The sequence below is a fragment of the Pristiophorus japonicus genome, chromosome 13, assembly GCF_044704955.1.
Source record: "Pristiophorus japonicus isolate sPriJap1 chromosome 13, sPriJap1.hap1, whole genome shotgun sequence".
Classification (NCBI taxonomy): Eukaryota; Metazoa; Chordata; class Chondrichthyes; family Pristiophoridae; genus Pristiophorus; species Pristiophorus japonicus.
In genome coordinates, this window is record NC_091989.1 from 38,046,525 (window position 1) to 38,070,595 (window position 24,071).

Consider the following 24,071-nt stretch of genomic DNA (forward strand, 5'->3'; position numbering starts at 1 on the left):
GGCACTGAATGTTTCTACCCCAGTCAGCAAAGTCTTCAGGAGGGTAGTAAACTGGAGAGACAAGGAAAGAAATGGTATGTCATTGGGGAAAAAAATAAATGCAGAACCTAAAGATATTTTAGAAAGCAGGAATGAATGTAAGCTTATGTATTTTTATTCAGAGACAGTGGGACTGAAAATCCTTGGTCTATGGAATGCAATGGAGTGGGCACCTGTCACCTCCACTCCTAACCTTACTGGAGTATCCAGGGTTAAGGAAGGGTCACTTTATTATAGTACAGCCAGCGGGCGCCTGCGCAACAATGGGTGCATCTTGGCTACCCAGCAGGGGAGGGAGGCAGGACTGTGTTACAAGATGGCCTCTTTAGGCCCACTCCCTCACACAGGCAGATTTTTTTTTTTTTTAGGAGGGCCAATCTGATTCGACATAGTTATAGTTTCTGGGGTCTTCCAGGACTCTGGCCTGGTTACGTTAGCTAGGCCCCATTTCCACCACTCAATAGCCCCATATGAGGCCTGGGCCTGAGGAAATTTCCTGACCGAGCCCTGCCCTCTTTGACTTCATGGGCCATGTTTGGGGCAGACCGAAACTTGGGAGTGGGCTGGGACCCTGGGTACTAGCTGATTTCCCTGCAGCCTTCTTGTACCCCTGGCCCAGCAGAAATCTGGGACCATTACAATCTGCTTGTAGTGAACTTGAATGTACTAAACCCCTGTTTGTTCTGGAAAAAGTTTCCATTTTCCAGTTTCCATAATGTGTCAATGCATTGGATAACACTCTACTGAAATTATTATTCCCGTATCATGAAATTGTGAGTGACTATATATTACCTAGTCTGCAAGATATATTGGATTCAATTTACTGATCAAGTTTTGATAAAGTGTTTAATTTCAAATCTCTTGGCACTGCATAAAAGCATTTGTTCCAGTTCAACTTTGAAAATTGGATTTCAGGATGATAATTGGTAAGTATGCAGTTAGGGATATTAGTTTAATCTGCAGCACATGTCTTAATCAGCCCAGGTTTTCCAGTGAATACAGCCCAGTTCAGGCATGAGGGGTGAGGAAATAGAATTGTGGGGTAAGGAAATGGAACAGGTCCCTTATGTTCGATTTTAGTGCCAGCCTAAAAAGGGTGGGTGTATTTAAATGCCCCATTTTGCATAGGGCATTTATGCTTAACCATAAACCGCGTTACAAGATGCTTTAGAAAAGGCAGAAGTGGATTCAAAGAGTTTAGCAGTTACTTTACAAAGATTCACAGTTTATAGGAACAGAAATTGGCTATTTAGCTCCTTGAGCCTGTTCCACCATTCAATGAGATCATGGCTGATCTGTGACCTAACTCCATTAATGCATCTTTGCCCCATATCCTTTAATACCTTTGGCGAACAAAAATCTTAACCATCTCAGATTTGAAATTAACAATTGACCCAGCATCAACTGCCGTTTGTGGAAGAGATTTCCTAACTTCTTCTACCCTTTGTGTGTAGAAGTGTTTCCTAACTTTACTTCTGAAAGGCCTGGCTCTAACCTTTAGGCCAAGTCCCCAAGACCAAGACTCCCCAACCAGCAGAAATAGTTTCTCTCTCTTCACCCTATCAATTTCTCTTAATATCTTGAAAATTTCGATCTACATCACCCCTTAATCGTCTAAATTCCAGGAACTATAACCTTAGTTTGTATAATTTCTCCTCGTAATTTAACCCTTGGAGTCCAGATATCATTCTGTTAAAACTACGTGGCACTCCCTCCAAGGCCACTATATCTTTCTTAAGGTATGGTGCCCAGAACTGAATATAGTACTCCAGGTGTGGTCTAAATAGGGGTTTGCATAGCTGTAGCATAACTTCTGCCCCTTTGTATTCTAGTCCTCTAGATAGAAAGGCTACTATTCCATTAGCCATTTTGATTATTTTCTGTACCTGTGCATGATATTTTAACGATATATGTACATGGACAGTTAAGTCTCTTTGGGCCTCCACTGTTTCTAGGTTTTCACCATTTGGAAAGTATTCTGATCTATCCTTTTTAGGTCTAAAGTGGGTGACTTTATACTTGCCTTCATTGAAATCCATCTGCCACAGTTTTGCCCTTTAACTTAATCTATTAATATCACTTCCATCTACACTGCTTACAATGCCGTCGATCTTTGTATCATTGGCAAATTTGGATATGTGGCTTTCTGCCCCATCATTTAAGTCATTGATAAATATGGTGAATAGTTGAGGCCCAAACACACATCCCTGTGGGACACTTCTAGTCACATTCTGTTAATTAGATTACCTGCCCATTATCCCTACTCTGTCTCTTGCCACTCAGCCAATTTGTTAACAAGGTCTATAATTTGCCTTCAATTCCATGAGCTTCAACCTTAGCTATCATTTCTCAGCTGACGAGAGCTTTACCATTTACCTTTGTACTTTTTGTTATGGGGCTCCCATTGCCCCAACCCCAATTCTAAAGAGTGCACAATGGGTTGCCCATTGCAAAAATCTGTGTATCTTTGTTATCTGGAAGGAAGAGGAGCAGCAGAGGGAAGCTAGTTTGGTCAGACAATACAGGGGGTGCATGACACTTACCCATTGATATCCCCCAAACAAGAATATAAAAGACTGAGGTGCTCCCACCTCCAGTTGGCCCAGGAGCAGTGCTTGTGATGATTGTGTTGTAAAAGGAACGGCGACCAACGGCCATGGGCAGTGTGGAGGCCCTGACCTGCGTGAGAATACCAGCGGCAGGTTGGGGCCATAAAAGGAGTGGCGGCCATGGGCAGCATGGAGGCATACTACTTCAGGGAGCAGCGCGAGCTGGTGCAGGAGGGTGATGGCAGCGAAGAGTGACGTCATCAAGGTCCAGGTCGGTGATTGGAGCAGGGGCAGATACAGCAGGAGCGGCGAGATCAGGGCGAAGGAGCGGCGAGAGACTGTAGAGGGACGTGATCGGGGCCCAGGAGAGGCATGAGTTCAGGGCCAGGGGCCCACCGGCAGCACGGGCCAGCCCACACTGCGATATGTGTGCGCACTAGGTTCGTGCAGCAGAGCAGGTCTCCAGTCGTGTTGGATAACCCTTGCCACTGGACCAAGACCTAACTCGGTCAAGCCCGGTGGTGGCTGGTGTGCAACGGCCACCACATGTTAAAAAAAATCCACGCATAGGCATCTTCCACCCTTCAGGATGTAGTTCAGGACCTGGAATATTAGGTCCTTCATTGAAACACCTGTGAACTCAATCCTTTTTTGGCGTGGAAGCAAGTCATCCTCTTTTCGAGGGACTGCCTATGATGGTGATGATTGTGTTGCACATTGGAAGCTATCAGCGAGTTATGCCATGTGTTTAACCCAACCTACAGCCCACCTCCATCATAGGAACCACACTGCTAGTAGCTCTAAAGTCCATTACAAATGTAAACTTTTATGCAGAAAGTCATTCCAGCCTGCCGCTGGGTATATCCGTAACATTAGCCAATCAGCTGTGCAGTGATGCATAAAGCAAATCACAGATGCATTATTTGCTACAGCAAGCCCATTTCCCCATCAACAACTGGCGGTAGCTTGGCCTAGTATTGTAATTGAGTCTTGGGTTGTGCCTCTGTGGCCACCATACTTGCTCTATGGATCAATACCACTACGTAGGTCAACAGGAAAGGATTCCGAATGTCGATTATTTGTAACCCCTTTTCCTGGGAGCTACTATGATTCCTTCATTTTAAGGCAATCTATTATGCCAGCGCTCTTCAACCCAAAAGGCACACCTCTGGGTGGCTCATGTGATATCAATGCTACTCTCTACAGCTATGTCTGATGACACTGCTTCACTTTCCTAGGACACCAGTGAAAATAGAGCATCCATGAAAGAAGTACAGACTGCCCTTAAGGCTTGCATTGTGGGGACTCCGCTGCAGATCCACCTGGAGTTTTTACACTCCAGTGTGGATTGCAGTACAAAGACGTTATCATTCTTCATGCTGTAGCTACAAGTGGATTCTTCTTCTTATTGACCTGCCATCTGCTGAACATTGTTGGAGACCATTCCTGGTGCCTGCAAACACACTTCATGTTCTATAAACAGGACCCGTGAGATTTAGGTCCCCAGGCTTTCAGCCAAGAGACCATGAGGTGAATTTTCACTTTTACTCCTTGGCAGAAAACAGACGGTAGCAGTTCGGCCGGCCATTTTACACCCCAATCGATTTTGGGTGGTCTTTTCCTTTTAAAATGTCCTCTGGTTGACATTAAATATCAGATGTCAACATACAGACCATAATGAGGATGGTGACCGGTGCATACCATGTGAGTGAGTTGCATGCTTATTGGACTCAGAATGAAGGAACACTTTCAGGTAAGTGCTGACGAGGGTAAAGTGCTTCTTGCTACCTCCTGTAAGCTCTTGACAGTGAGGGCGAGATGATTGTAAGTGGCAGACATGCTTGGTATACAATGTATTCTTAGAAGGTGTGGTTGGTTCCTCTTGCTTTGCCTAACCTAGTAAGACATTAAGCATTTTGCAACACCATGGATGGGTTCATGGAGATGGCACACACTGTCCTAACAGGCACTATATAAATGCAAGTCTTTTTTTCCTGCTGCTGGGCCTGAACAGAACCCTTTGAGGGTCGTCACTGCTCTGTCCCAAACAGGATCATCTCCTCTATCTCACTTGGCCCAGCACCACCTCCACTGCTGCCTTGGAAAACCTGGAGATTCCCAGCCTCCCTGCTGAACTAACAAATATTTTTCAGCGCCAAATTTTCAGCCTTTGCTCCCAAGCTGGTTTAAGCTATTGTCGACGTTTAAATCCTTCGGTAATGCATTATTTCCCACCCCGGCCAGGCATGCTACCAATGGGAGGTATTACAACACTTGGAACTCACCCTCCATTCGAAACTGAGCCCAGAAACTGGCAGGATCAGTGTAGTGCAGGTGCAAGTCCTGCCCCATCACACTTTCGGCAGTGATCAGCCTCATCAGAGTGCAACAATTTCACGTTGTTCTGACTACTTACTGTGAATGCATTTGGCCTTGCTACTTTTTTGTTTCATACCTATCGATAATACTTATTCCACTTGAACCTAGTGTACTGACATTTTGGTGTGGTAAGTTTATCTTAAAAAGGTTTCACTGTAATGTGTCAGATTGCTCATATCACAAAGATTTGCTTTCACATTGCATTTTGCATACGCTGTTCTCATATTTGCTAAACCGCTTTTCTTTTTCCATACTCCAAGTTTGGTTTCATAAAGTTTATCAATAGAAAATTCTGAAAATAATTAATTCTCAAAACAGACTTGCAAGAAAACAAGGATACATTATTGGAGCTTTTTAAATATTTAAAAGATTAAACAATAGTTCATATTTTAAAAGGTCTGGGAGCAAGTTGAGCACCCTCTGAGCTGCTGGTAGTGTGTCAGCTGGGAGTCCAGGTTGTCTGATTTGCAAATGTCACGTTGGAGACTTGTTATAGTAAATGATTTCCCTGGTTCCAATGAGAGTGTCATTATAATCCACAGCAAAGCTCTGTTGTGATGAATCTTTAACTTAGTTAAAGATCTTAAGGGGGCGAAATTGTCCCCCACCCCGATTGGGAGTGGTAACCTTCTGGGGCTGGGACCTTTATTGCCCGGCTCGAAAGTTCCGCCCCCGACACGTAATTGGGCCCAACGCTCCTCAAAGGAAGCGTAGCACTGTCTCTGGCACTCCACTTCCATCCAACGCTATGTAGATGTTCCACGTAGCGCTGACGTGCTACAAGACCTCTCTTCCATTAAACAGGAGGGCCGCTGCACACTCTGCATGGCCCTTTGGTGGCTGCCACTGGACCACCAGGACAGCGTGTGACCGGGCCAGCACGATGCCGACCCAGACCATGCTAGGGCTGCCATCATCGAGCCGACCCATGAATCGGCCGACTGAAAAAGATGGTGGCCCAGGGCGCTGCTGGCCTCCTCTTTAAACAGCACCCCGAGAGTGCATGTCCGCCAGCTACGCAACCCACACAGCTGACGTTGACATCCGCCTGCACCAGCCTCGCGGCCCAGGGGCAATTTCCCCCACTGGGTGGTATAGGGTCGTCGTGAATGGCAATGACGTCATCGGCGGTTGCGCGGTGGCCGGGGCACTAACTGTGCCTCCCAAACCTCCAGGGCAATTTCCCCAGAGATGGTAGCCCCACCCCCCTCTCCCCTGGGCGAAAACTGCATTGCGCCCCGTTAGCGCGCCTCCCCCCCCACTCCCCGAGGCGCTAACAGGGCACAAAAAAGGGGATATTTCTCAACAGTACTGATGTATTAATGGTAAATATCCATGGCAATTTCAATTATTTTCCACACAAAAGAAAGTTATTACACAGTGATATTTAAAAAAAACCCTGCTGACATGGGAACCCGTGAGGAAGTATTTGACAACTAAGGGAAGTGGGCAAATATATGGTAAATGCAGTTCAAGATAAATAAATGTGAAGTAGTGGATATTGGGGCGGGGTGGGGTAATGGGGATGGATGTACACCTGAAACAATAAGATCCTTGATGAAGTGGGAGAATAGAGAGATATCTAAGGGTGCAGGAACACAGATCTTTCAAAGTTGAGAAGAGCCAAACAAAGAACAAAACTGGATTATTGGTTTTATAAATGGGGCACTGAATACAGAAGCAAGGAGATGATAAGTTAGTATAAGGCTGTAGGTCGAGTATTGTGTGCAGTGGGTGCCATAGGAAAGATGCAATGTAGATTCAGGAGGATAATGGCCAGGGTAAGAGGCGGTAGGTGTGACAAAGCTTTAAAAACAGTAGGAGTGTATTCACTGAAACAGAGGAGGTTAAGCTGGGATCTATTGGAACTGTTACATAGAAACACAGAAAATAGATGCAGGAGTAGGCCATTCAGCCCTTCGAGCCTGCACCACCATTCAATAAGATCATGGCTGATCATTCACCTCAGTACCCCTTTCCTGCTTTCTCTCCATACCCCTTGATCCCTTTAGCCATAAGGGCCATATGTAACTCTCTCCTGAATATATCGAATGAACTGGCATCAACAACTCTCTGCGGTAGAGAATTCCACAGGTTAACAACTCTCTGAGTGAAGAAGTTTCTCCTCATCTCAGACCTAAATGGCTTACCCCTTATCCTTAGACTGTGACCCCTGGTTCTGGACTACCTCAACATCAGGAACATTCTTCCTTCATCTAACCTGTCCAGTCCCGTCAGAATTTTATATGTTTCTATGAGATTCCCTCTCATTCTCCTAAACTCCAGTGAATATAGGCCCAGTCGATCCAGTCTCTCCTCATCTGTCAGTCCTGTCATCCCGGGAATCAGTCTGGTGAACCTTCGCTGCACTCGCTCAATAGCAAGAACGTCATTCCTCAGATTAGGAGACCAAAACTGAACACAATATTCCAGATGAGGCCTCACCAAGGCCCTGTACAACTGCGGTAAGTCCTACCTGCTCCTATACTCAAATCCCCTAGCTATGAAGGCCAACATGCCATTTGCCTTCTTCACTGCCTGCTGTACCTGCATGCCAACTTTCAATGTACCATGACACCCAGGTCTCGTTGCACCTCCCCTTTTCCTAATCTGCCACCATTCAGATAATATTCTGTCTTCCTGTTTTTGCCACCAAAGTGGATAACCTCACATTTATCCACATTATACTGCATCTGCCATGCATTTGCCCACTCACCTAATCTGTCCAAGTCACCCTGCAGCCTCTTGGCATCCCCCTCACAGCTCACACCGCCACCCAGCTTAGTGTCATCTGAAAACTTGGAGATATTACACTCAAAATTTTGAAAGGGTTTGAAAGTATAACTAGTGGCATTTTTTCCACTGCTCATTCTGTGCTGACTTCACCGATCTCAGTTGGGGCAACAGCAGAGGTGCTACATCTGGACTTCACTCCCCAGATTCAAGAGAATATATCTGTTTTGGATTGCTACCTAGTTCGGACATTGGATGAGGGCAGCATCAGGCTCAGCTGTGATAGCCTCCATGGAGCAATAGAAAGCCAACACTCAGTGCCTAGGCTAACACACAAAGTATGTCCACTTTAGCAAGGTTCCAATGGACAACTGCCACGCTGGAAACCATTCACCGCACGAGTGCACCGCATGGCTTCAGGAGTGCATGGGAGAAAATGTAGAAGTTTACTTGTTTATCTCAGTCCTTGACATCCTCCTTGAAGTAATTAATTTGCTAGGAAAAATTTGATTTGTATTTGCAAGTAAGATCACATCCACTTTTCTATGCAAAAAAAGGAAAAGCAATTCCTGATGAAATGCCTAATATAATCATACAGTTACAGAGTAACTTTTCTCATAGCAAACAGAACCAGTTGTATTATTACAATCCAGGCTGTTTCTACACCTTATCAATGGTCGTGGATAGAGTTGCCATGTTAACAGACATTATTTCTACTCATTAAAAGCAATAATATTAACAGTAACTAAAATAATCTTCACTTTCTCTGATTAACCAATTGCAACAGGAATTCTAATCCCTGCTGCATATACATTTATAACAAAACAGATAAACATTTGTAAAAGCCAAGTCTGCCCTTAATGTAAAAGCCAAGTCTTCCCTTAATAAAAAAGCACAACTGAGGCCTATCCAAGGTCAAAAAATCCACTGCACAGTGAGAGCTCATCCTTGATTCAGCCAGTGATCCTCTCCACTCATACTTGTCAGATTCCAGTATAAATTCCTATTGTAGACATAACATTACAAAAAACTCTACCAAAAGTGAAAAAGATGGCAGTCGAATCTCTTTTTTTTTAAAATCTTTGTTTAACGTTTTAATTAGATAAATAGAATAAGTAGAATATTATATGGTATGGACAATATTTACTATTCAAATGGTCTGCTTATCTCACTTGTGTCTTTATTGTGAGTTATGAGAATTCTACTCATCAAATAGTTTCTATTTTACACTACCAAATGTGTGGGTAGCTCTATACCTGCAACGCATTGTGTCCCAAGATGTTGCATTTAACAGGACTCGACAATAATTTCAAATGACTACATAGAATATGTAATAGATTTTAAACCATTAATCAAACATTCAGATAATTTAAACCAAGGATAAACAGCACATCTTGCATGGCCCAAACCTGGCCTGACATATTTTGTACTGGTCTGTAAAGGCTTCAAAAGTGTTTGTGAAATACCAACTTGACTACATCCACCATACACCATAAGCCTAATATAATGTGGTATATCTGTGTCACAAGCTTTCTTCATCATTTTGCTTCAACATCTTCACTGTTCCAAGTTTGGGCTTCTCTGCAACCTCTGTCTATTTATGACATTCCAGCTTTGCTACAATCTCTGCCCCCTTGCCACTCCAAGGACCAGTGCCACTCTGACCACTGGGCTTTTTTTGGCTCCAGGTCCTGATTCTTTCCAGGTCCTGATTCTTTCCTAAGGAAGGAGAGAAAAGGAATATCAAAGTAAACTACGAAAGAGAAACAGAAGTGATGGAAAGGACAAGAAAAGAAAAAAAGGAAAGGAAAATATAAAAAAACAGAAGCAAACTCAATTTTTTTTTTTAAATGCAGAAGAAAAATTGAAAGAGCGAAACTGAAAGCGATCCACAAATGTTAATACTCTATCATGATGTGACTCCAAGCAGTAAGGTACTGATTTGTATCCCTAATTCTTCAAATACAGTGCTTAACTTTGGAAGTCAGTCGAAACAAAAATCAGTAGAGGTGTTTAACGGGTGGCTGAGCCGTTATAACCTGTTTTACATGAACGTCCACAGTCACAAGGACCCTCAGTGACGTCCTGAACTTCATGCCAACAAGAGGAGGTAGCAAGCACAATTTAAATATTTCCTGTATGGAGCAAAAATAGATTGACAGATGTGTTAGCTGAGGTGCTTGTAGGGGTGTGCCATGACTACTAGTTAAAGGATCTTGTTAAATACCAAATCATTTAATAATGTCTTGATCACTACATTTTTTAATGAGTCTTGTATACCATGGGCATAATTCTGTTTAATGCAACATGCACTCACTTGTGAAGTGTAGGCCTATTATTACTGAGTGTGCATGTCTTTCCCACATTACAAATCTTGTCACGTGAGAGTAGATAATTATAATACAAAAAATAGTTGACAACAGTTAACTTGAAAAGAAATGTGTACCATTTATGATTTTGTTTTGTGTATTAAATGCACCATGGGATGATATGTAAAAGTTGAAATTCTGTTCTATCAAAAATTGATGAGCGCAGTCACAAACAGTTTAAAATAAGAATTAGGAGCAGAAGTAGGCCAAACGGCCCCTTGAGCTTGCTCCACCATTCACTAATATAATGGCTGATCTCCGACCTCTGCCACTTACCCACCCGATCCCCATATCCCTTGATTCCCCTAGAGTCCAAAACGTGTGTATCCTGGATACTATGCTATGTTGACATCCAACTTAATCAGAATGCACTGCAGAAAATAAAAGTGATAAAATTGCTCAGTGTAAAATGTGCAGCAATAAACTGGATTATCTTCACATTATTTTGCTGGAACTTCCAGTTCTTATTTAAATATTTATTTTTCAAAATATATTCTTAATATTGAGCTTAAATTTGGATAATATAGATTACATTTTAGGTTAGCTCCCCAGATATTTTAATTAAAAAAACATACCCGGTGGGTGGGGGTGGGGGCTGAGGGCCCGGCTTGGGTCTCAACAAAGGCTGGTGTGGGAATTGCAGTGGGAGTGGCATTTGATTGTCAGGCCTGTGTGCCCTTATTGCAGCAGCTAGCTCCCTCATGGCCTCTGCCATCGTTTGCACTCCCTCTGACATGCCCGTCCTCAGTTCCCGTCTCAGTGCTGATAATTCTCCCGACAGTGTCGCAACCTCATCACGCATCCCACTAACGGTGGCCACAAGTGATTGGGTAAGGGTATTGGTCTCCTCACCCAGTGACATAACCTGATGTACATCTGATGAAGGCTGCATCTCAGGAGAGACTGGTCGGCTTCTCCTTCCCCTCGCCATGGGTCTGCATAGCGGCACCCCTCCAGTGCGAGGTGCAGGCTGGCATGGTGGGGCCTTGGGTGTTTGAAGCTGCATTCCACCACCACCACTGGGACCTGCAACCTCGGAAGGTGTGAAACCAAGGAATGTCGTGGCACAGCTCATGGAGGTGTCTGGCAAAGTGATGCCCTGTACCAAGGATTGATCCATATCACGATCAGCATTCTCCTGTGAACACAGATCCATAGATACCTCCTGCCCCTACCTGCCTTGGTCTGGAGCGGACCCATCTGGATCATCTTGTTGATGTTCAGGATTATCATCATCATCTGCAAAATACAACAGATCAGTCAAATGGTTAGCAGGAAAGGAGGGGGCAGGATGGGTGGAATGAGTAGTCTCACGCGTAGCAGGCCAGTCAGCAGGTTGATTTGAAGGGCGACGATGCATTTTCATGATTGACCCTCACCCTCGCGTGTGGGCCCAGCTTATGCAGAGCTGATTCTTTTTCTGCAGGTGCGACTCAGCAAGGCAGCGACCCTCTGTTCCAGTGGTGGTAGTTGATGCAGATTTGGCAGCCTTCCTCCTGTTCTCGTGTAACAAAATTTGCAGATGACACTAAGATTAGTGGGAAAGCGGGTTGTGTAGAGGACACAGAGATGCTGCAAAGAGATTTGGATAGGTTAAGCGAATGGGCGAAGGTTTGGCAGATGGAATACAATGTCGGAAAGTGTGAGGTCATCCACCTTGGGGGAAAAAAAAACAGTAAAAGGGAATATTATTTGAATGGGGAGAAATTACAACATGCTGAGATGCAGAGGGACCTGGGGGTCCTTGTGCATGAATCCCAAAAAGTTAGTTTGCAGGTGCAGCAGGTAATCAGGAAGGCGAATGGAATGTTGGCCTTCATTGCGAGAGGGATGGAGTACAAAAGCAGGGAGGTCCTGCTGCAACTGTATAGGGTATTGGTAAGGCCGCACCTGGAGTACTGCGTGCAGTTTTGGTCACCTTACTTAAGGAAGGATATACTGGCTTTGGAGGGGGTACAGAGACTATTCACTAGGCTGATTCCAGAGATGAGGGGGTTACCTTATGATGATAGATTGGGTAGACTGGGTCTTTACTCGTTGGAGTTCAGAAGGCTGAGGGGTGATCTTAGAAACATTTAAAATCACGAAAGGGATAGACAAGATAGAGGCAGAGAGGTTGTTTCCACTGGTCGGGGAGACTAGAACTAGGGGGCACAGCCTCAAAATATGGGGGAGCCAATTTAAAAGTTGAGAAGGACTTTCTTCTCCCATAGGGTTGTGAATCTGTGGAATTCTCTGTCCAAGGAAGCAGTTGAGGCTAGCTCATTGAATGTATTCAAGTCACAGATAGATAGATTTTTTAACCAATAAGGGAATTGAGGGTTACGGGGAGCGGGCGGGTAAGTGGAGCTGAGTCCACGGCCAGATCAGCCATGATCTTATTGAATGGCGGAGCAGGCTCGAGGGGCTAGATGGCCTACTCGTGTTCCTAATTCTTATGTTCTTATTATGTTCTAGTTGTCTCCCTTTTGTTGTGGGCCAATTTCTTCAGCAAAGATGAAAATATAATTTTTACCACATGGTTCTGATGGATGGGACATATACAGATGATCACAGTAACAATTGCAATTCCATTTAAAACTCAAGATAATACTTACACTCACTACTTGACCAACGTCCTGCCATTTCTTTTTACGCTGACTTCCAGTTCTTGCGGTCTTCACCCCTGCGGAGAATTCTTCTGCAACTAGGTTCCAGCATCTCCTCATTTCTTTGGGTGGAACTTTTGTGGGACCACTCTTACTGATATCCAGCTCCTGCCATCTGTCCTCAATGACAGTGACTAGTTTCTCTACCTCCTCATTCAAGAAGTTCTTTGTCCTTGTTGCACGCTCTTGCATAATTGGTGTATTGGATTTACACTCAGGTGATCTTGAAAACACACAGTTCTCACATTTCATGCATCTATGCAGCACTCCTTTCCACTCCCTCAGGCACCCAAAAATCACAATTCACACCTTACCTTCTAATATGGCCCAGTGCCAATGCTGCTGAGGCACTGAGGACGCTCTCCCTTTAATTGGCCGATTGCCAAGGTTCCTGCCCCATTGTGCATGTGCGCATGCACAAACGATCATGCGTCCCCCTGCCGGCACTCGAGGACCCGCCAGGCCCAAGCCCCGCCCCCTGCCGACTGCGCTGAACAAGCGCGGCCCAAGCTCCGCCCCCCTCGCAGGTTTCTCCGGCGCCACACCACGGGCCCATAGTGATCCAGGAACGGCCAAATTATGCCGGTAGGTTTTCGCCGCGTTTTGTCCCCCATGAAGTTGGCGCACCACATCTAACTACGCCGCTCTAAGCGGCTGGGGAAATTTGGGGCCAATAAGCCAGAGGATGCACTTTATTCAAAATATACCATGTAATGCACAATGCATTATTCTCCTAAAGTTAGTGTGTGTGTGTCGCAAAAGCTACATTGTGTAACTGTTCTGCATTCTTGCAATCAATTATGTCAGATTTGATTTAATTTTCTTATTTTTAAGCCTGGTTACTATGCTCAGGCGTTCGGCTCACTCAGATTTTCATTGTTTGTTCACGGAACCTTGCAGATTGACGTGCACTGCCAGTTTCAGGCTCAGCTCCGAATTTTAAATTATTTTGTTGTCACAAAGTATGAAGTCTTGAACATGATAGCTAGGCACATAAGAAATACCCTTTTAATATATGCAGATAGAGGGTTCTATGGGGTACTATCCTACATTTAACTGAAATTCCCCTCTGCCATTTTAGCAGAGATGATAACCATTTATTATCAACAACAACAACAGCAGCAACTTATATTTATATAGCACCTTTAACGTAGGGAAACGTCCCAAGGTGCTTCACAGGAGTATTATGCGATTAAAAATTTGACCGAGCCACATAAGTAGAAATTCGCACAGGTGACCAAAAGCTTGGTCAAAGAGGTATGTTTTAAGGAGCGTCATGAAGGAGGAAAGCGAAGTAGAGAGGAGGAGAGGTTTAGGCAGGGAGTTCCAGAGCTTGGTGCCTAGGCAGCAGAAAGCATGGCCACAAACGTTTAATATATCCAGTATATTTCAGACAATCACATTGAGTGTTCATAGCTAGTATCATATTGCATACTTTCAAGGCCTTGGTGTTCAGCGACGTGTTTGATGAATCTAAATGTGTTTCTTTTTGAGGTTGACCTCTGTTTCCTCCTGATCGACCAGTGTATATCCTGTACTCCAACAGTTGAATTGCCATCTCCAGTGAAAATAGTTCAGTAACCATGGAAACTAGAGTAAATCAATTAGAGATTTGTCAAATAGTTAAGTACTTCCATAACAACCAAGCTATTTTTCATTTAACACATCAGAAACTGTCAACAGGCAGCAGTTCTTAAAGTTCATTCAGTTTGCTAAGCAGTAAAATCTCCATTGTATTCTATTTCTAGTGAAATCGTAAATGAACCTATTAAGAACTTGTTTACAATTTCACTATAAATAGCGAGCAATGGAAGTCTTCTTCTTAAGTCTTATTTAACTTCCCATACCCATGATATGATCCTCAAATATTATTATATCATTTCTTATATGTAACACATGTATATACTTAACAGATGATGTCAATGTTTGGCAAATGACAGAAAATGCACCGAAAAGTATGAATCCAAAACTCTGGCCTCCATTACCGTGAAAACACATGACTGAAGTTCTTCTCTGCTAAAGATATGACTCCTGAAATGGCTCAGTGGGTAAATGGAGAATTTGGAACTGATGCACACAATCAGGAAGGTTTGATCCCTAGCCTGTGCTGAGTTAGCACGTGTCTGGGGTGCTGTAGGAGAACAACTTAGGGAGGGGTGAAAAATCTGCCTGGTCCCACATCTAATCATTATCCAGTGATCCCTGCTGGAAAGTGACCACATTCGAATAGCCTTGAGGGTAGACCCATGGGTGAGATGCTGGAAGGCTGCTAGTTCCTACAGAGCCAGACTTTCTATGAGCCAGTACCTTAATGAGTTGTAGAGTAGCCAACCATTTTTTTTGATGTCCATTTGCATAGTGGCTGCTAAAGTGCCTTGCCTAGGTCTGGTGCAGAAGATAGAAATTGCAATACTGTGTGCACTATTTTAGCAGCCAGTATATGAACAGGGGTTGGTCGGTAACATTTAAGACGTATCAAATAAACAATGTCCTGCTGAGTAAAAACATTTTTATAACTTAATTCTAAGCTTATTTTGGATAGACCAAAGTATTGATTTTAATTTCATTCTGAATAAGCGAGATCTTGCTAGAAATGATGAGAAGTGAATTCTCTGATCCTCAACGTGTGTAAGTCAGACAGGTTTTTTATTAACTCATAAGGAAGGGCTCACCTTCCCACAAAGTCTGCATGAATATTTGAATTGAAATAGTTTCTTGAATCTTAAGCCTTATAAATTAAAGGGTTCCTAAAGGTGTAAACCAACTATCTCTGGGTGATGCCAGATAGTGATTTACTGGGCAGCATTTGAATGGAAGTGGTAGAAACACACAGGATTTTTATTGAAACTAAATACAGAAGACAGCATCTGTGTAATCAAAACCTTCCCACTATGCTGCTACACCTCTCTACTATACTCTTGAGATCATTCCATTTATTTAACTCTTAATCCTGCAATCAATGCATCCCCTAGCTTCCACCCTAAGGTAATGGCTAATGGAGCCATCTGGTGCTGTTTTCCTCCAAAGTTATTAATAAGGCAAATTGGGTACTGCAGTGCAATGGACTACTAGTCAAAACAAGTCACAGTGACATTGCACAGATCAGTGCTGCAGTTAGACAAGCGATTTTGATTCTCCTGCCTCATTGATACTTTAGAAAGGATTCAGAGAAGAGTGTCCAGAGTGATTTTAGGCTTTAGTTCTTAAAAAAAAAACATAAATGTCTTTCACTGGAGAAAAGATTGTAGCGGGATATCATACAGGTCTTCAGATAATGAAAAGTATAAATGCGTGGACAATTTGTCTTGGACAATGAGCAAGAGGGCACAAACACAAAATTTACAAGTGTCAAACAAAGTTAGAGATGAGAAAAAAACATTTCTCTCCCCACAGCAGGGTAGTGAGTATGTGGAACGAACTCCGAAAAAGTGGATAATGTAACAATTGGACATTTGCTCTGGGATCTAAACATTATGTTAATAGTAAATGCGAAGAAAATATTAATTATCTAAGTATTGTTTGTTTTTCAAAAACACCCTAGCAATTCAATGATGATATGACTCTATCAGTAGATTGTTTCGTGAAATAACTGTTTTGTAAACTAGGATAAATTTTCGCAAGTCATCTGTGGTTGGGAAAATATTGGAGTCCATTATTAAAGAAGCAGTAGCAGGACATTTGGAAAAGCATAATTCGGTCAGGCAGAGTCAGCATGGATTTATGAAGGGGAAGTCGTGTTTGACAAATTTGCTGGAATTCTTTGAGGATGTAACAAAAAGGATGGATAAAGGGGAACCAGTGGATGTGGTGTATTTGGACTTCAAGAAGGCATTTGACAAGGTGTCACATAAAAGGTTATTGTACAAGATAAAAGTTCACGGGGTTGGGGGTAATATATTAGTTAACCAATCCTCTATCCATGCTAACAGAGAACAGAGAGTCGGGATAAATGGTTTATTCTCTGGTTGGCAACCAGTAACTAGTGGGGTGCCGCAGGGATCAGTGCTGGGGCCCCAACTATTTACAGTCTATATTAACGACTTGGAAGAAGGGACTGAGTGTAATATAGCCAAGTTTGCTGACGATACAAAGATGGGAGGAAAAGCAATGTGTGAGGAGGACACAAAAATCTGCAAAAGGTCTAAGGCTTGGGCAAAAATTTGGCAGATGGAGTATAATGTTGGAAAGTGTGAGGTCATGCACTTTGGCAGAAAAAAAAATCAAAGAGCAAGTTATTATTTAAATGGAGAAAGATTGCAAAGTGCCGCAGTACCCGGGGGTACTTGTGCATGAAACACAAAAGGATAGTATGCAGGTACAACAAGTGATCAGGAAGGTCAATGGTATCTTGGCCTTTATTGCAAAGGGGATGGAGTATAAAAGCAGGGAAGTCTTGCTACAGCTATACAAGGTATTGGTGAGGCCACATCTGGAATACTGCATGCAGTTTTGGTTTCCATATTTACGAAAGGATATACTTGCTTTGGAGGCAGTTCAAAAAATGTTCACTAGGTTGATTCCGGGGATGAGGGGGTTGACATGAGGAAAGGTTGAGTAGGTTGGGCCTCTACTCATTGGAATTCAGAAGAATGAGAGGTGATCTTATCGAAACATGTAAGATTATGAGTGGGCTTGACGGGGTGGATGCAGAGAGGATGTTTCCACTGATGGGGGAGACTAGAACTAGAGGGCATGATCTTAGAATAAGGGGCTTCCCATTTAAAACAGAGATGAGGAGGAATTTCTTCTCTGAGGGTTGTAAATCTGTGGAATTCGCTGCCTCAGAGAGCTGTGGAAGCTGGGACATTGAATAAATTTAAGACAGAAATAGACTGTTTCTAAAACGGTAAGGGGTTATGGGGAGCGGGCGAGGAAGTGGAGCTGAGTCCATGATCAGTTCAGCCATGAACTTATTGTATGGCGGAACAGGCTCGAGAGGCCGTATGGCCTACTCCTGCTCCTGTTTCTTATGTTCTATTACAGCCAGACCTTGGCTTCTGCCACATGGGAATATTACAATTTTATACGAGTCTTGGCTGATGCATCACATGTGCAATGTCCACGAGGGAGGCATTTTTATTGTCGCCTCTCAGGTTTATAGTAATCAATTTCAATAAAAAATATATCCCAATTCTAAGCAATAAGATGACATTGACAAACCACCATAACACCTTTGACCAGGTTTAAAACATTTTAACCCAAATGTTAAAGCCTTATGCTGTATGTGGACTGTCATGTATTCAACTGTCATTGTAACCCATGTATAAGCTGACCTAAGTTGTACACCTTGAGAGAACACTGACCACAGGGGGCGAACTTGTGGGAGACACTCCTAACCTGGACTTTCCGGTATAAAAGGGGAAGCTCCACCCACCATCTGTCTCTTGAGGTCTTGGTAATAAAGGTAACAGGTCACAGAGTGATCTTCTCTCAAGTATGGGCCTCGTGTGCATTTATACTGTATAGTAAGGACATATTATGGGCTTTCTTGCTGTATAATATTGCAGAAGACAGCGCGTCTCACTCCTGCCTTCTATAGTATATGCGGAGCTGTTCACTAGCTTGGCTAGTTGGTAGCCCTTGACTAGCCCTTGACACTAGCCCTTGAGTATACAATCTATGGTCTACAGTTACTCTACAGTGCAGTATTGGAGGTGCTATCTTTTGGTTGAAACATTAAATCAAGGCTCCATCTGTCTATTCAGATGGATGTAAAAGATCCCATGGCAATATTGAAAGGGGAAGGAGGAGAATAAATCATTTTAGCTTCAATGATGAATCACAGTACACACCCAAATTCTGGAAACTGCATCAAAAAAGTGTCAAAAATAAAAAATCTTCTGTGGCACATGGCCCAGATTTCCCTGGGAAATAAATTTTGCACCACCATAGCTCATCTCTTCATTTAAAAATGTCTAAATCCACCATTGCAAAAATTGCACTTTTACACACCTGCCCCTGCTTGGATACAACAGTTGGGAGTACTGGGTACAGCTCAGTCATAACAAGTCCCCGTGCCACTGCATTCCATTGCAGCAATTTGAGTTTTAGTTTTCACAAGACAAGTTGAATTGCAAGACACTGACAAGAAGTCCTGAAATTCAATGCAATGAAAGGTGTTAAACTTATTCAGTTGCCTTAAAGCAGTGGCCTTGATCATAGGCCTTTATTTAGATCGTTTTTTCAGTTCCATGTAGTTTTTTGAGTTGTTGGCTCCTTGGGAGCTGTGACCGTGATCTTGAAGCTATTCATCAGCTCTTCCAAGTTTTTTGAGTTGGCATATATAAATTTGAGAGCGAAAAGGGGGCCGCTACTTTGATTAATAAAAAAGTGGTGCAGTGAATAAGCCAGATTCTCGGCTCCCTTAACATAAGGGGATTCTTCTCAGCAAGATAGCGGAGAACGAGGAAAAATCTGGGCAGTGAGGCCTGCTGCCAACTCACCTCCCCGACCAGGATTTACCTCCCCTACCACTGCCAGGACTGCTGTTGGCCATTCTTTGCCCAACTGCTGCATAAAAATGGGGTCCGTTTCCCTCCCACGCACTTCACTTATGACAGGAAGTGGCGGTAAATGACCCAAGTTCCCCCAAGGGAGGGAGGGAGCCTTCTCCCGGTCGCGTCTCACGCCAGTCTAAGCCTAGCAATTAACCGCTGAAGACCTCGGTCTCCGCTGAGGCCTCCAGTGGAAGCCTTGATGCCATATTCAGGGCACATCTGCTCCTTTAGCGTCCCCTGGCGCCTCTTCTGGTGCTGCAGTGATGTCCCCGCTGCAGATCCTGACTACTGGGATTTTGTGCCCTCGCATTGGTGGGCTCCCTCGGTGTGATACCTGTCGTGCATCACAGTGAGCCCTGACCCAGGTACCTGGGTGAAGGTTGAAGCAGATTTGGAGGGGTAGACGGAAATCCTTCCCCACCAGAACTCTGTCGCAAAGAGGAGAATCCCAGCATGGACCTTTTCAATCAGCAAAATCGGACACAAGATTTTGTTTTTCTCCACTATTGTTCTTCAATTTTTCTCCTTTCGCCTTCCCATCTGAAGGCATTGATTTATTACTGGCCGAAGGTTCCAGAGGTAGCTTGACCACTATCAGGGGAGGAGTGAACCCTTCTGAAAGTATATGTGTATGGATAGCAGGTAAGACCACGTTGGGGTCAGTTGTGATGGCCAATGGGCAAATAGTTTGCTGGCACTCAGTGTCTGGGGCCATTTTGGTTACAGTACTGGAGTGTGCCTCTGGAATCATACCCCAGCACTGGCTTACTGCTTTCAGAGCAGGAGGAAGGGAAGAACATTTGTGGAGAAAGGAGAATAAAAGAAATCTGATCTTTTATTGGATTAACTTGCCATACTTTGTAGATGTCATATTTTTGTGATATTCTTTGAAGTGACATTATTTACAGCTAACCACTGATTGGAGATATTTAAACAATTAACTATTATACAGAACATACAAACAAATAAAACAAATAGTCGGGTAAATATATGTGGTTGAGGGTCCCATTCGGGTTTTGTGCTTTAATTAGTTGGGTGCATGCTTGTCTTTTGTTCTCTAATTATTGAAGATACCTCCCTGGAGCTTTTCTTGAAAAGCAGGATATATAATTATTGGTAATCAGCATGACAGGTAATCAGAACTACTTACACACACACACTGGTTTTCCAAAGCTGTCACAGTTATTTGAAGAACATGCAAAATTGTGGAAATATAGTTTAATCCTGTGTAGATCAAGACAAAAAAAAAATGTTGAAAACTAGTGTGCACAGCACAACATTGAAAACAGCAATGCTGTTGATTATTGTGAGCAAGTCAAATAGCAAAACATATTTAACAATGATAAATTGGTCGAAAATGTCCATTGTAAATACACAATGAATGGAATTGAATTATCGAAGGAGACTTTGAAGTGAAAATGAGTGATAGGCCTAACCCCTCTGTATTAGAGAGGGGGATGTTGGGCAGGGTTCCACTCCTCATTGCTATCCAGTGACTCCTGCTTGAAGTACACATTGGGAATTGATTAAGGCCAGGATCAGGCTCCAATGCGATGTCCCCCATGGTTAAACAGCCTGCTTTCTTAACTCACAGAAGAATGGCTACTGGAGCGAGATATTGGAGGATGACTGCTGCACATACCCCCATAGAGTTAATGGCAGCGGAGAAAATTGGCAACTGGAGAAAACGCAACATTAAAGCATCCACTAACAGTAACAGATTATTAACTAAAATGTTAATAGTTGAGAGCAGATCACAGACACTGCAATTAGCCCGTCAGCTATCTGTCTGTTGTCACAGAAATGACCCCTCTGTTAACACTTTTTATAATACATGCTTTGAGGTTCATGATTTGTAACTGTTTAGGTTCTTCGGGACAATAGTCTTTTTCTCTACAGTAAGTCTGTTATTTAAAGGAAATTCGATTATGAATATAGCTGGGGAAGATACATTTACAAACCGTATCTCATGTTAGCTGAGGTGCTTGTAGGGGTGTGCCATGACTGCTAGTTAAAGGATCTTGTTAAATACCAAATCATTTAATAATGTCTTGATCACTACATTTTTTAATATGAGTCTTGTATACCAATGGGCATAATTCTGTTTAATACAATATGCAATCACCTGTGAAGTGTAGGCCCATTATTACTGAATGTGCATGTCTTTCCCGCATTACAAATCTTGTCATGTGAGAGTAGATCATTATAATACAAAAAATAGCTGACAACAGTTAACTTGAAAAGAAATGTGTACCATTTATGATTTTTTTTTTTGTGTATTAAATGCATCATGGTTGATATTCTGTCCTCTCAAAAATTGATGAGTGCAATCACAAACAGTTAAAATAAGAACATAGAATTAGGAGCAGGAGTAGGCCATACAACCCCTTGAGCTTGCTCCACCATTCACTAATATAATGGCTGATCTCCGACCTCAGCCACTTACCCACCCGATCCCCATATCCCTTGATTCCCCTGGAGTCCAAAAAGTGTGTTTCCTGGATGCTATGCTGTGTTGACATCCAACTTAATCAAAATGCACTGCAGAAAATAGAAGTGACAGAATGCTCAGGGTGTAAAATGTGCAGCAATAAACTGGATTATCTTCACATTATTCTGCTGGAACTTTCAGTTCATATTTAAATATTATTTTTCAAAATAGATTCTTAATATAGAGCTTAAATTTGCATAATTTTGAAAATCGAAAATCCTGCATATCACTTGCATTTATTCTCAAACCGTAAGCATTAAATCTCACCGTCGGGAATGGCTTCATTTTTCATCCCATGCTGTGCCTAAGACTTGTCTTATCATAGACAAATAATCACCAGCCAGTCCTCTGGTTACTGATTATCTAAACATTATAACAGCTGGGTACAGTAACTCATGTTCTGTATTACAGTTCGAGAGGCCATGTTGATGCTATGTTTATTATTTTGCAGTTATTTGGTTATGCCTTTTATGGGAACAGACCTTGGCAAATTAATGAAGCATGAGAAACTGACTGAAGACCGGATCCAATTTCTAGTGTATCAAATCTTGAAAGGCCTAAAGGTCAGTTTGTCCTCCAGTTATTCATTTTGACTATGCATATGTGATGCTCATTAATATCCTGATCAGTTTTAAAATGATAAGTTTAAGCTAATCTGTACAAATATCATTACTTTCTGTCTTATGGCCTTGTACTACTTTGTCACACATTATATTAATTTGCAACACATTTAGAGTTATCCATAATTGGGATTTTTTTCACCAGAGTACAATAAACAGCATTCTTTTGCCCTTTCCACTTCCAAAAGCAACCATCAGAACAGTGATCTTATTTGTTTTATTTATTCTGGGGATGAGAGTGTCGCTGGCAAGACTGGCATTTATTGCCCATCCCTAGTTGTCCTGAGAAGGTAGTGATGGGTCTTCTTGAACCACTCCAGTGGTTTGATGCAACTGAATGCCTTGCTAAGCCACTTCTGAGGGCAGTGAATGGTCAACCACATTGGCGTGGGACTTGTGTCACAGATGGGCTAGAATGGGTAAGGACAGCAGGTTCCTTCCCAAAATGTCATTAGTGAACCAGTTGGGTTTTTATGACAATTCATGGTTATTTTTACTGATGCCAGTTTTCTTTTTCCATGTTTTTGTTTAAACTGAATTCAAATTCTGAAATTGCCTGGGATTTGAACTCGCGTTTTCTACAGCCCCCTGGATTACAGGTCCAGTAATATAATCACTACTCTATTGTCCCCGATCATTATTCATATATCACACACAAAAAGAAGTGTACATTAAGCAATAATCCCCTTCAGCACGCATGTTCTTTGTGGTCTTGTGAAATGAAGGATGGCACCCAACAGGCTTTGAAACTTTGCAAGTAATAGTAATTCTTTACAGTTTCAATGACGATGAATGAGGAGTTACGTGATTTAGTGCTTTGGCACCAACAACCACTTTCATTGGGCCCAAGTTTCGGGCCGCGCCTAGAACGGCGCAGCCTCGACCTTGACGCCCGTTTGTCGTGCCCGAAAGTGGTCCTAAAAAATACCTGCAGATTCTCCGGCTTCCTGCAGGTCCTTTGCAGCTCGGCGCAGCGCAGCACGAGCTGTGGGGGGGCGGAGCCAGGTCCCTGCGCTGAAATCAGTGCCGGGACCTCTGCACAGGTGCGCTACAGTGGGCGTGCATGTGCAGTAGCTCCAGGCGCCAGAAACTTTGTGGGAGGGGTCCGAAGCACGCAGCCCCTAGCCCTAGCCGAATGGCCTCACTGGGGCTGCGAGGATCAGGCTGCACCTCCCTCATCCAGCTCCAGCTGGCTCTCTCAACGCCCCCCCCTCCCCCCAGCTCCCGCTCCGCACCCCCCCCCCGGACTCCCCACCCCAGCTCCCGCTCCGACCCCCCCCCAGCTCCTGCTCCGACTCTTCCCCCCACCCACCCCCCCCCCGAACCCCCCCCTCAGCTCCGGCTTCCCCCGGCCACCTATCTTTAACTCCTTCGGCGGGGCCCGCATGCCCGCCCGGCATCTTGGGGGCGGGCCCCGCCCGAAGTCTTGGGCCCGGCTTCTTCACGTCAGCCAGGCCTGTTCAGCCTCCCTCCTCCTCTCCTCTCCTCTCCTCTCCTCCTCTCCTCTCCTCTCCTCTCCTCTCCTCTCCTCTCCTCTCCTCTCCTCTCCTCTCCTCTCCTCTCCTCTCCCCCACCCTCCCTCTCCTCTCTTCCCCCCCCCACCCTCCCTCTCCTCTCTCTCTTCCACCCTCCCCTCCATCCCTCCCCACCCTCCCCTCCATCCCCCCCCACCCCCCCTCCCCCCCCCACCCTCCCCTCCCCTCCCCTCCTCTCCTCTCCTCTCCCTCTCCACCCCTCTCCTCTCCC

At 43.8% G+C, this 24,071-nt stretch overlaps 1 protein-coding gene across 1 annotated transcript in view; it reads left to right on the forward strand.

The window, feature by feature from the left end:
* LOC139277985 (mitogen-activated protein kinase 12-like) overlaps positions 1 to 24,071 on the forward strand; it is a 68,945-nt gene that overhangs the window by 16,936 nt on the left and 27,938 nt on the right. The window contains exon 4 of the mRNA XM_070896633.1: positions 22,157 to 22,268. Coding sequence (XP_070752734.1) covers positions 22,157 to 22,268 — 112 coding nt within the window. The remainder of the gene's footprint in view (positions 1 to 22,156; positions 22,269 to 24,071) is intronic.